Below are 13,899 nucleotides of genomic sequence, written 5' to 3'. Positions count from 1 at the left end.
AAGCTTCCCTTGGCCGAGGTCGTCGTAGCTTGGTGATGGTGTCCTTGTTTGGTCTTCCGGATGACAATGCGTCGCTTCTAACCTTAGCCCTCGGGTGAGCATCTTCATCTTCTGATGGATTGGCGCCCTTCATGACAGGGTGAGAGAACAGGGAGCCCCTTCGAAGATGGAGGAGGTCGATAATGAGTCGACTAGAGCTCATGGAGCTGGCAAAGGCGCCCCTTCAACTACGGTTTGTTCCTCCCCAAGGTCCTGCTGGTGTGCCTACGATGTGGTCTGCTCGCTATGGACGGCTTCTTCGACTTCTAGCCGAATTGCAACATTGGTTTCCTCATTGTTCGTGGTTTCCTCAAAGCCGATTAGCTGTTTACACAACAACATGTATCTTCTCGCTTTGTTTTCAATGTTGGTCGATGCAAATTTACCGGTTGATGGCTTCATTAATTCCGGACTCTTCTTTGAGCTTTCTTTCAATGGATACTGAGGCCAGGCTCACGTGTTCCTTGCCCCTTGCCCCAACGGGAGTCATTCATCGTTATCCACAGAAGAAATTGCACGACAGGCAGGAGCATGCTACCAATCGAGTCCAGCGCATGATCCACTACCACTACTCTATCTAGAAAAACGACGGCGACCGAGAAGACTCGCTGACACACACGACGGCAACCGCATTTCCATCCAGAAAAAGCGACGGCAAGTCAGCACTCAGCACGGCCAAGAACGGGAATCAATCCCTCAAAAAGGGCGAAGAGAACGGGAATCAAGGCTACTCGCAGCAGCCCCAACTACTCGGAAGAAAAGAAAGCGAAGCAAGAAGGCGAGACTCCCACTCTCGCTTCGGCGCCGCACCACCTTTCCGCCGAGCAAAGCCAAGAATCCTCGCCCCGCGATCCCCGGCCGGATTCCCGATGGCCGCAGCCGCGTCCTCGCTGGCGAGGCGGGCCGTCTCCTGCCGCCGCCTGCTCCTCTCCCGCGCCTTCGCAGCCGCCGCCGCCCGCCCGGCCAAGCGGGTGCTCGTGCCGGTCGCGGCCGGCACGGAGCCGGTCGAGGCGGCCGCCACGGCCGACGTCCTCAACCGCGCCGGCGCGCGGGTCACCGTCGCGACCGTCGCCTTCGCGCCGGCCGGGGACGAGGGCCTCCTCGTGGAGGCCGCCTACGGGGTCAAGCTCGTCGCCGACGCCCGCGTCGCCGACCTCGAAGGCGAGGCCTTTGACCTCATCGCCCTGCCGGTGCGTCCACCACTCCCCTCTCCGACCACAATCTCCCCAATCAGCCTTTCCCCCTGAATTAACAACCGCCGAGTCCGCCTAACTGTTCCATTGGTGTGCGCACTCGCTGTAAGATCAAGATGCTGATACATATGGCCTGATCATTTGGTATTTCTGCTTAATTCGGTGTAGGGCGGGATGCCGGGATCAACTAATCTTAGAGAATGTAAAGTACTCGAGAAGATGGTCAAGATGCATGCAGAGAAGGGGGAACTCTACGGCGCCATTTGCGCTGCGCCGGCAGTGACGTTGGCCCATTGGGGCATGCTCAAAGGTTTAAAGGTGAATAATTGATCAACGTTTAGGATCAATTGACTGTTGTGAGGGTGGTTTTGTTGGAAAGATGAATTGCGTTCACAAATTGTTGTTGCCCTTTGTTACCTCAGGCAACTTGCTACCCGTCGTTCATGGAGAAGTTCACTGCTGAAGTGATCCCTGTGAACTCCAGGGTGGTGGTGGATAGAAATGTGGTGACCAGCCAGGGTCCAGGAACAGCAATCGAGTTTGCTCTTGCTTTGGTGGAGCAGCTATATGACAAAGAGAAGATGGAGGAGGTTGCTGGACCTTTGGTGAGCTATAAACTGCAGCACCCTATATCTGTTTCTTTTTTTGCTTTGTTACAGATTTTTTCTTTATTAATAACATGGCAATTTCAATATATGATTCTGTACAATAAAAAGGATATTGTTCACATAGGTGATACCTGGAAATTGTTAATTTACACTTAGGGTGATTTACTGTGAATCAGTTATCTGAATGGGTTATTGCTTCACCTTACAATTTACAAATAACGCACACTGGAATTATGTTTAGGTCTACAGGGCTGGTATGATCTAATGTCCTAACAGAGACACCCTTTCATCTACTATCCTTACTAGTATGTATACACGTGTGTTGCATGTCTTAAATTACAGAGTGATTTTGGTTTTAAAAAATGACAAATGTCACTATACAAGGCAGAAATTAAGTATAACAAAAGTATAAATTAATACACAATGCACTGATGGTGACAAAGAGAAGAACTAAAAAGAAGTATTTTAACCGGACCATCTCGCTTGGGCTTAAACGTCTCCTCTGCTCAGGTTGCAACATGGCCCAGGGGGCGCATTACTTATGGGCTTTTCTAGGAAGGATGCGATGCGATGGTTCTATAGGATGGAGACAGCCACGGTTTACTGTTCACCACGAATCCAATTGCTCTCACCCATTAGATTTAGCAGACCAATGGTTAGGATTGATCTATAGGTCCAATTCAAAACTGCTACACTAAATAGATAGTATAGAAAAAACTAAAACCATCTATTGATCTATGTTCATAAGATCCTATAACTTGAAGTAGTTTTTTCTGAACAATTTTCTGGAATTGAATTTTTTGGGTTCGTATTTCATCAATCTCAGTGGTGTTTTGTTTTCATTTAGTATGTGCGCCCTCAACATGGAGCCGAGTATACCAGCGAAGAGCTTAATTCGGTTGAATGGAAATGCAGTGGTACACCTCAGGTATGAGATGAAATTGAATTTCACTTGTTAAGAAAATGATATCCACACATCTTAGGTTGCCTTCTGCTTTTCTTCCGTAGATAACTCATGTGTTTTATATTACTTCTGTTTACAAACATTTGAGCAAAGGTGACATCTTGCAGCCTGCTCCTGGGCATTCTTTCTCCATCCTCTTCCAATCTTGTGTCTGCCATAAAATCAGCGTTCATGATTACAAACCTTTGGTTAATGTTGACAGTCGAACAATATATTCACATGTTTCTTAAACCTATTAGTCATAACTACAATTGTATTAGCGGATCGTGGTTGTTCATTAAATACATATTCCTGGTTTATGTAAGAAGGAAGCGGTATGTTACTGTAGTAAATAAGTGGTTACAACGATAATTGGTGTAAGCAGCTGTAAACTTCCATTTATATGATCTATGGTGCATTTATTTGGGTAGTGTGGGGGAGGAGAGGCACATAAGCATGTACTCCCTCTCTCTCAGTTTACAGGGCGTGCGCGTACCCCTAGGTCGTCAATTTGACCAACCTAATACAAGTCATATATTACAAAAAATATACCAATATAAACTTCAGATGTTCTATTTTCAAACGGTATAATTTTTGTGTTATATAGTTTATATTATGGTGATAAAATTGACAACCTAGGTATACGCGTAGGACTTGTAAACTGAGACGGAGGGAGTACCATAGTCGAGTTACCACTCAATAGGGTCCTATATGTTCTTGTGTAGACTATTCATAGTTCAGGAACACATGTCATCAGTTGGCAATAATTGGCTCATATGGAAATATTAAGCAAGAAACGTGCTGGCATTAAATATGAGAAGATAAAAAATGAGTCAATAACAAGACAATAAACCTGCAGGATTTGGTATGGTGGCCTGATGCTAACACTTTCCTGTTTTGGAGTTTAATGTGAGTTGAGTTTGATATACATGTAATTGTTTTTTCTGTGATATCCCTTGCAGGTTCTTGTGCCAGTTGCTAATGGTTCAGAGGAAATTGAAGCTCTTAATTTAATAGATGTCTTGCGTAGAGCAGGTGCAAATGTTACAGTTGCATCAGTTGAGGATACCCTGCAAATCGTGACCCGGCGTCACAAGTTTAATCTGATAGCTGACATGATGTTGGACGAAGCTGCTAAAATGGAATTTGATCTGATTGTCATGCCGGTACATAACTGTTGAGCTATTCATTTATTTGTCTAGTGGTATTCTTAAGAGCACTTCACTTACTCAAGTGCCTATTGTATGCAGGGCGGTCTGTCGGGTGCTCAAAAGTTTGCTAGTACAGACAAACTTGTTGATCTACTGAAAAAGCAGGCAGGATCTGGTAAACCCTATGGTGCAATATGTGCTTCCCCAGCTCATGTCCTCGAGCCCCACGGTTTACTGAAGGTACTGTGATGACAAATATGCACATCACGTGTGTTAAAAACCATTATGCTCCTACGACATCTTGTTTTCATCTAGAGATAGCAGTGAAGGCATTATTCCCGAATTTTGGAGAAAACATTTTATAAGTTTTGAGCTGATCTAACTTGGAGGATTTTCCGTCATTGCAGGGGAAGAAGGCGACGGCATTTCCACCCATGGCGCACCTGCTTACAGACCAGAGCCTATGTGAGAACAGGGTTGTGATTGACGGGAATCTTATCACTAGCAGAGCCCCAGGGACTGCGACAGAGTTCGCCCTGGCCATTGTTGAGAAGCTATTTGGTCGAGAGAAAGCAGTCAGTATAGCGAAGGAGTTTGTTTTTATGTGATCACAAGCTGAGTTGGTGCTGTGTGCAGTGCAAAGTGCAAACTCTGTGGTTAACCCCGCCTCTGTGTAGATAATGCCTGCACTGGTAGGAACTGTGTGTACATTTGCTGGAACTATAGAAGCATACCGTAAACAGAGAGGTGAATGTACAGCATATTTTCCGTGTGCAACTGGAGGTATCATCTTAGCTTCGTCGGGGAAAAGCTGAGAAACTGCAGTAAGTCCCACTTTCAATTGTTAATAAGCTGTTTGGTCAAGAAAATCCGTTCGCCCGTAGGCGCATTGCAGTCGTCTGTTCTTAACACCTGTGCACCTGTGACTGTAGTTCATCTGTTTGTTTTGTTTAACATTGTGAGTTCTGATTGAATGCTAAAAAGATACATACTTGCCCGGTATATTTCATGACATAGCCCCATTGATGGCTGTGTGCATCGCTCTATGCGCAGGCCAGGGATCATCCCCCTTTTCGAGAAAATGAAATAGCCCCATTGCCAGGGTATCCCATTTTAGCGTGCTCCATGCTAGAATGCTGCCTCCATTCCAACATAGATGGTCTAGGCTGGAAGCACTTTTGCTTTTTGTTGTTTAAGTGTTTTGTTGCTTTTACTGTGGTACTCTTTGCATATCCTGAGGTTGTTGAAGTGTTGTGTGTGCGCCATCCTGCGGAAATGATGGATGACAACGACAGCACAAATGGTTCGACTGATTTATTAGCTGCTGCTTCCCAAAATTCTCAAACATTGTGGTCACTTTAAGGCTAAAAGCCAAGACATTTTCGCTAGTAATATAAATTCCAGTAGAAAAGGAAGGTGAGTACTACACTCCTTTTAAACATTCCAATGAAGACGAGTTTATTTTTGCTAACCCAATGAAGACAAGTTGACACCACGACAGCAATGCTCAAAATTAAATTCTGGAACACATGGTTCTAAAAGGGCCAGGTGTTCAAGATTATCCCTGGAGGGATTATTAGCTAGTCCCTGGTGCTGTCAGCTTTGAGCTGCTCAACCAATCACTTTTGCTTCCTTGTGATAGAAGTTGATCTATAGAAGATGACGAGTAACACTGTGCTGTTCCAGTGACAGTGATCCGGTCACTAATGTAGGCACTCGTACAAGTGCCACTTCCCAAGAATCTGATAGACCTCCTGTATGATGATGCATCCTGCAATCCAATAATGAGCCACATTTTACAGCACACGAACTGGACGGTGGCGGCAGCGGTGGATGTTGTCGGTGTGTGGCGGGGGGAGTATTTAACCAAAAACTACCACAATTCGCGGAAACGTGACAGAAAACTACCACTTTACGATTTTGTCCCGAAAACTACCACTTTTTTATTAATCCGTGGCAAAAAACTACCAAGTGTGAAAACTGCTCGCTTTGCCTGGATTAAACGCGAATCTGACTGCCCGATCCACACATAAGCGGGCTAAAAATGCAATCGGGTCCCTAGTTTTTCTTTAAAAAAGCAATCGGGTCCTCCGCCTCCTTCTCCTCCTCGTCGCCGGCCTCCTCCTTTCCCAGCCGCTTGCCGCCGGCGGACGGGAACGGCTGCATCTGGAGGAACTTCCGCCGCGCCTTCGCGCGCTGGGCGCGCGTCATCCCGGTGCGGTTCCGCGAGACGCGGGACTACAACATGGCCGACGTCAGGGTGGGCTTCCTCTCCGGCGACCACGGCGACGGCGAGCCCTTCGACGGGCCGCTCGGCGTGCTCGGCCACGCCTTCTCCCCGCCCAGCGGCCAGCTCCACCTCGACGCCGCCGAGCGCTGGGCCGTCCTCGGCAGCGCCGGCGCCGTGAACCTGGAGTCGGTGGCCACGCACGAGATCGGCCACATGCTGGGGCTGGCGCACTCGTCGGTGCCGGACGCCGTCATGTACCCGAGCCTGAAGCCGCGGACGCGCAAGACGGAGCTAACCTGGACAACGTCCGCGGCATGCAGGCGCTCTACGGTTCCAACCCGCGGTTCAGCCTCAGCTCCCTCTCCGAGCCCGACACCTCCTCCGCCTCCCCCGCGGCGGCCTACACCAATACCAGGTCGCCCGAGAAGACGTCGACGGCCACGGCCACCCCGCTCCTATTGCTCGTCGCCGTGGCAATCCTCTGCTAGCTTGATTAAGCTCTGCTAGGTGCTAGATACATATACGATACTGTAGACATGAGTGCATGATACCGACCGGTTCCACACCGCAGCAGCAGCAGCCGTTCCCGTCCGCCGGCGGCAAGCGGCTGGGGAAGGAGGAGGCCGGCGACGAGGAGGAGAAGGAGGCGGAGGACCCGATTGCTTTTTTAAGAAAAACTAGGGACCCGATTGCATTTTTAGCCCGCTTATGTGTGGGGTCGGGCAGTCAGATTCGCGTTTAACCCAGGCAAAGCGAGCAGTTTTCGCACTTGGTAGTTTTTTGCCACGGATTAATAAAAAAGTGGTAGTTTTCGGGACAAAATCGTAAAGTGGTAGTTTTCGTCCGCGAATTGTGGTAGTTTTTGGTTAAATACTCGTGGCGGGGGAGAAGGGGGGCAAAGTGGAAGGCTATCGAGCACGAAGGCGGGAGGAAGGAGACGGTCAGACCCTAAGCCTGCGGGGCGCGATCGCCACGATGTCTGTAGCACTTCCCTTTGATAATCCATGCCAACTGAGGTTGATCGACCTGGTCAGACATGTTGTAGCACTCCCTACTGGTACAACCACACACGTCTTGGAAGGATTTATATGCTAGGTCAAACAAAAGGAAATGGATTTAGTCACCTCGCAAGAACATTTTTTGCTTGTTTAATGGATGAGGGGACTCAATTGTCCAAGCCAAACATCTTGTCACGAATTATTATAGGCTTATGAGGACGACTGGAGAATCAGAATGTCACACAGAACAGTTGATAACATAGATAACTTATTGGAGGCTACAGCCAAGGAAAAGGGTTGAAGTGGCAACATCAAGAAGTTCAGAGCCGTGCTGGCCGGCAAGATCATCGCAAAAACAAATTGCAGGGTGTATAGAAAATATATTCAATTAGTTGAACCACCCAAGTAATACATGCCCATTCATTTTATGTATACTATTCTATCCACTGGATATGTTATTCAAAAGGGCAATTTGAGGATAAAGAAGTTACAAGATATGCATAAGATATAAGATGTTGTTCTACTGCAAACCAACAAGGGTAGCTCAATGCGCCAAATGCCTCGTCACCAAGGTTGTGAGAGTTTTGATTACCTGAATTTCTACAATAGAGTTGCAAATCATAGAATCGGCGTCTAATCTGGGATGGGAGGTTGAAGGATCAATACGGCGTCTATGATCGGCCAGTCAATCTAGGGTAATATGGAGACGTAGATCATTTTTCAATGTAACTGATGCAATGTTGCTATCACCAGTTAAATTTGACGATTGGGGCACTGAATAGCCACTTCTACGGTTCTACCTAATATATGCTCATTGAATCTCGGTGATGCAAAGTTTGGTGGCAAAAGTCATGCTTGCAGTGGAAAAAGTTACTGCTCTTCTTGTTTTATCTTGAGACTTGTTGGATCTTGTAAACTTTGCGTGTATACTAGTAATAGAGAAGTGGGGGAGGCCGGAGGTGTTCTTTTTTCATGATGATACCAGCGAAGTGGTAAAGAAATTCTGGTGGTACCATCTGGGGCCAGGACAAGGAAGAAGATATACCCAAACAAAGATCCAAGTCGCCAAGTAAGCAACCAAAAAACAAATCCAACAAGCAAAGCGTAGAATTTGCACAGCATGTCTTTATCCTGTGTGTCAAATTTAGAAAACAACCACGAATCAGACGCACACATATAACAAGCTACAGACGATCCCTCTTCCCAACCCTTCCCATCAAAGAGAGGTAGCTCTCCGTTCTTCAGAAACAACGGGTGTTCTTCTTCCTCCAAGCTCCACACTTCCACAGCATCCCTAGAAAAGAAACACTTGTTCTCCCTCCTCTCCTCGCAGAATTTTTCGAGGAAGAAACCACAATCCAAACGGCCTGTCGCCAAGAAACTGAGAGGAACCGCGGACACATAGTGCTTCCATCTGCGTGAGAAGAGAAGATGATCCCGTTTATAGAGCAAAGGAGTTCCGAGTTGATCTAGCTGCGCCAGCCCTCGAGCGGAAGCCCATCGATGGCGATGATGGAAGCGCATGGCGGCACGCCGAGGACCGATGCCGGCGGGAGTAGGGTGGAGTCCGAGCAGAGGAAGCTACGGCGCGTCGAGCTCCCCTCCTGGTCCTGCCCTCCCAACCGGCCTCCGGGCACCTGAGCCTGCCTGCTCGGCGCTCCGGTCTTCTGCTTCTTCCTCTCTCTCGATCTGCCTCTTTCGATTTGTGTCCTACGGTTCGTGAACAGTCTCAGGGAGCAAGCTACGATCCTTGCGCGCTTCTCCTTCTTGTGTCTGATCCTGTCCTCCGCGGCTTCAACGACAGGGCTCTGCTTTTCCTGTGATCTTGTTGGAAGCTTTGCTCCCAAGGTCCGCCATTTCTGAGGCGACTGACCTTGGGAGAAGGTCTTTGACCTGTCTGGACCACCGTGTTCTTGGGAACCAGGCCGTCGGTCTCGCTGTTGTTTCCTTCCTGTTGGCCTCCGTTGTCTGCGCTTGCGGCTGCTGCAGGTCAACATATTTCTTGGGAAACACAGGTGCTTGTGCTTCGGAGCCTGCTCCTCTCTCGTCGTTGTCGCGAAGATCTGCGACATTCGGGACGACAAAGCGTGCTCGGTTCTTGGCCCTCGTGCCTGTAAATCCTTGCTTCGCAAGCGTCGATCGAGCTTGTCTCCCCCGTGGCAGTTCAAGAAACAATATTCTGACCCCTGGTTTGCATTTCACCTCGCCGATTTCTCTGTAGCTGCAGCTGCAGCCAGTACGCTCTCGATCTTGCATCCTTTGGCCTTGTGGGACGACATGAACTCTGGCCTCTTCAGCGGCGCGGTGGGGCTCTACGATGGGTTTTACGGTGGTTTCGGCGGCGGGCATGGGCCTGAACATGGCTTTGGCCAGCAGCTGGGAGCGTCGACGTCGTCGGTCCTGCTGGACGGCGAGACGGGGGAGCTGGGCGCAGCCGCCGCCGCGGACGTGCCGAAGAGGAAGGGAGGAGGGCGGGAGGAGAAGGCGGCGACGGCACTCAGGAGCCACAGCGAAGCGGAGCGGCGGCGGAGGGAGAGGATCAACGCGCACCTGGCCACGCTCCGGAGCATGCTCCCCTGCACCGACAAGGTCAGTGCCTTCTCCTCCTCGTTGAGTCGCTAATTTCTGTATTTTTTTTCTTTTACTCCTCCCAGTTGAATTATTTCTCGTCACCCTATTTTTTTTCTTCGGAAAATGATGTTATTAAAGCATCAAGATGATACAAAATGATAAACTCGGTCTGGAATAACAAATGACAAGTCATCGAGCATATACACATAGCCAACACACACCAATAGCGGCACTAGGGCGTAAGGGATAGGGAGGGCCCGAGCCCGTGGAATACCACCCCTCACATCAACACGGTGCATCTTCTTGCCCGCAGAATACCATCCCATTCCCATTTTTATAACATTGGGGTTAATAGAATACTCACATCAACACGGTCAGGGGTGGATCCAGCCCAGCCCAGCGCCCCGGGCCCCCTTCGTATACTGTAGCAATTGCTATAGTACTTTTGCTACAGCCCACAAAGGAAATGGGCCTCGCGCCCTGGGCCTGGGCCCCCCGGCCTGGGGCCTAGATCCGCCCCTGAACACGGTGCATCTCCTTTCTCGGAAGCTCATCTCGAAAGAACCTCCAGGTTAAGCGTGTTTGGCTTAGGGTAATTTGAGGATGGGTGAACGACTCGGGTGTTGACCCAAGTGTGCATGAGTAAGGATAAAGTGTGCCGAAAAGGCTAGTGTTGGTTTTGTGAGCCTAGTCTAGACCCGGGTGGTAGCCAGACGTAGTGGTCTTATACCCGGTACCGATAGTCAGCTCGGGGGTGTTACATGCTTTCGTAGGTGCGAGCAGCATAGAAGGGTGAGTAGCGGGGAATGCGTCGCAAAGGAGCCCACGGAAGGGACAACCAGTCGGTCCCAAGACTTAGTTGCGAATGGGCAGCCGAAGATCGAGTAATCAGTCCTCCCAAGAGAAGCAGGGCATGGCGGGCACTCAACCCTAATGGGCTTGACGATCACGATTGTCGTCCTAGAAAAAATCCACCTTGCGCCCCTTAGCTCTCCATGCGCATCCCCAACAACTTTATCACCGATGAAGAGTCGAGGGTTCGGAACTCGAAAAAGATGCCCTCACGACCTCCACCTAAACCATCAAAATCGTCCCATGGATTTTTACCCCAAAGAAGGAACAGAGTGGAAGCATCACGAGAACCTCAATACAAACACATCTGGAAGAGTGAAGGATGCTCATAAACGACATCATATGCCGGATACTCAATTTTCACCTAAGAGCAAGTACAATAAGTTGGAGAAGAGATAAGAGAAGATTAGTAGCCAGCTGCGGCATGATCCCAAGACACTGTAAGATTGTAAGGTGGGCCAACTATTAACAAAATAATACACATTTAAAACTTAGTACGTTACATGTCAACTATTAGGTTGGCTCTAGATATATGGTAACTCCTCATGGAAGAATCCTTATAGGCAGCGTGTGGCTACCAGTCTGAAGGCAACTCGTCACCGTGCTGTGGCACCTGTACTCGCATGGAAGTTATGAATTATTCACCATAGACTAGGGCAGCTTGCTAGTGGACAATTGTACAACCCCATGTTGGCTAGCGGCGGTGCATACGTATCAGCCAGCCAGGCGCAATCGGCAACTCACAAAAATAACATTGGCACTTCGGTCGGCTGATATATGGACATATCTGGCATGTCCGTTGCACTTTCTTACCTTCTTCTGAGGACAACATGGCTCATTGCCTTGCGGCAAATCTTATTCTACGCCTATCGCGTAAGATAGGACCACAAATAGCAAGCCCCTTGCCTTATTAGGTATGGCCCCTTTTTTTTTCTCTCCGTCACTTCGCTGGCTTTTGTTTTCCATTTCCCTTTTTTGGTTTTCCTTTTATTTTATTTTTATTTTTACTTGTTTATTTTTGTTTTTCATGCCTTAATTTCTATTGCTAAAAATATGAAGAATTATGAAATCTATAACATTTTTCTGAAAAAAGTATTTTTCTAGTAAACAAAAAATTTCATTGCATGAAATTTTTTTTATAATATTTTTTTTTGGAAAAACATTTTATTAAATTGAAATATTTTGAACATAATAGAAGTGACATATTTGGGCGGTCCATAGAGTCCCTCTATTCTCCGCCCATAGAAAGCCTAGTTAGACAGTATATCTACGATTTGGCCCGGTTCGTTTGGGTGGCGATCAGACGGGCGTCGCGGGACGTTGGTGCGGGTGGCCGACGTGTGAGACGCGGCAATGGAGGCAAACTATGGAGCCGAATGGACGATCCTTCAAACCCCGGCATTGCCAGCTTCCTGCTCGTACGTCTACATCGCTACATGCATGGTTACTCCCTTACTGGCTTTTGCAGATGGACAAGGCGGCGCTGCTCGCGGAGGTGATAAACCACGTCAAGAAGCTCAAGAGCGAGGCGGCGCGGGTGGGCAAGCACTGCCCCGTCCCGTCCGGCGCTGACGAGGTCACCGTCGAGGTCGTCCAGCAACCGCAAGAATCCCCCCACCACGACCGCACCGGCGCCGCCTTCCTCGTCAAGGCGACGCTCAGCTGCGGCGACGGCTGCGCGGACCTCTTCGCCGACGTGAGGCGCGCGCTGCAGCCGCTCGCGCCGAGGGTCGTCGGCTCGGAGGTCACCACGCTGGGCGGGCGCGTCCGGATCACCGTCGCCATGTCGCGCGAGGGCGCCGTGACCGCGGCCTCGGTCCGCCAGGCGCTCGACTCGGTGCTCGACAGGGTCGCCAGCGCCGCCGCCGCCTTCGAGTTCTCGCCGAGGGACTCGCTCCTGGCCGGCAACAAACGCCGGAGGGTCTCCACGTTCGACTCCTCCAGCTCTTCTTGTTGACACGGCCGGCTCCACGGATTATTCGGACCGTCCAACCGACAGTAGGACGCTTTGGTGCATGCATGGTGGATCCATCCGGCTTCGCCCACAGATTGACTCTGAGCCTGCGATGCAAAGATCGTGCGACTTGACTTTTCATCGGTCGTGGCTCGTGGAGATACAAAAGCAAAGTGCCATGTGAACATTGCTTGGGTTGATTGTCTTCTGATTTGTATAAGAATTGACATTTTCCAGGCTATTCAGACTTTTGGGTGGAACTTAAACCTGTCAGTTTGTCTATTTTCTCAAATGACAGAGTTTTACTCCGCTCTCAACTGCAAATTATTCAGGATTCGGACTGAAGATGTTCTTTTTCCGAAAAGGCTGGACTGAAGAAAATCAGTACAGCTACCCCCAAAGAAGCAGCAGCAATATATCAAGATTGGCTACATATCGATTGATTTCAAATTTGTGCTCCTGCAGGTCACAAGTGATCCCTTGCATGCATCTGAAAATCTCGCACCGACGCCTACACCGACACCTTGTTGCCACAGTAGCCCTCGTCCTACTGTTCAAGTGGGTGTTCAGGCAGGGAACAATCAATGGTCCGTACCGCCGCGCCCATCGCAGGTCGATGACAAACCAAACAAAAGATGGGCACATCCCTGACTCTGATCTGATGAGGTCATGAATTCTTGACGAACAAGCTGGCCGTCGACGCTCGCACGTACTCCCACCTACGCTAAGGATGCGTTTGGTCCCCACAGAAGTTTAAGCTGGCCCGCTATATACAGTATCTTTTCGGTGTTGAGTTGTTTAGTTATATGCAAACATTGTTGAGTCTATATAGCACAGTTCTTAAAGCATCATTGTTACCGCATCGCTGCAAATGCTCAAATCGGCCATTTCCAGCAAGTCAGGCCCGAGCGATGCGAGGAAGCATACGCGGGTGGCTCGCTGGAAACGTGTCAGCACCTAATCACGTATCCATCTGCCCCCTCGTCCCCTTCCTCATTCCATGGCCGCACCCTGCCGCAGCAACCGCCGCGTTCACCTGCCCGCTCGCCCCTTGTCGGCCGCCGCCCTAGCCGCTGTTGGGGAACGTACTAATTTCAAAAAAAATTCTACGCACACGCAAGATCATGGTGATGCATAGCAACGAGAGTGGAGAGTGTTGTCCACGTACCCTCGTAGACCGACAGCGGAAGCGTTATCACAACGCGGTTGATGTAGTCGTACGTCTTCACGATCCGACCGATCAAGTACCGAACGTACGGCACCTCCGAGTTCTACACACGTTCAGCTCGATGACGTCCCTCGAACTCCGATCCAGCCGAGTGTTGAGGGAAAGTTTCGTCAGCACGACGGCGTGGTGACG

General features: G+C 49.4%; 2 protein-coding genes across 2 annotated transcripts; both read left to right on the top strand.

Moving 5' to 3' along the window:
• Window positions 1–632: 632 nt before the first annotated feature.
• LOC123077727 (protein DJ-1 homolog B) lies at window positions 633–4,936 on the top strand. Its single transcript, XM_044500038.1, has 7 exons — window positions 633–1,229; window positions 1,401–1,550; window positions 1,655–1,837; window positions 2,688–2,768; window positions 3,746–3,949; window positions 4,034–4,174; window positions 4,342–4,936. The coding sequence occupies exons 1-7, from the start codon at window positions 909–911 to the stop codon at window positions 4,540–4,542; spliced, it is 1,281 nt and encodes a 426-aa protein (XP_044355973.1). The 5' UTR covers window positions 633–908; the 3' UTR covers window positions 4,543–4,936.
• Window positions 4,937–8,338: 3,402 nt separating this feature from the next.
• Window positions 8,339–12,972, top strand: LOC123077726 (transcription factor bHLH30). The gene is made up of 2 exons (XM_044500037.1): window positions 8,339–9,751; window positions 12,054–12,972. The coding sequence occupies exons 1-2, from the start codon at window positions 9,440–9,442 to the stop codon at window positions 12,540–12,542; spliced, it is 801 nt and encodes a 266-aa protein (XP_044355972.1). The 5' UTR covers window positions 8,339–9,439; the 3' UTR covers window positions 12,543–12,972.
• Window positions 12,973–13,899: the final 927 nt, after the last annotated feature.

This window comes from Triticum aestivum, chromosome 3D (genome assembly GCF_018294505.1).
Source record: "Triticum aestivum cultivar Chinese Spring chromosome 3D, IWGSC CS RefSeq v2.1, whole genome shotgun sequence".
In the NCBI taxonomy this organism is placed as follows: Eukaryota; Viridiplantae; Streptophyta; class Magnoliopsida; order Poales; family Poaceae; genus Triticum; species Triticum aestivum.
The sequence above is the reverse complement of the archived record's forward strand: the minus strand, read 5'-3'. Positions and strand labels throughout refer to the sequence as shown.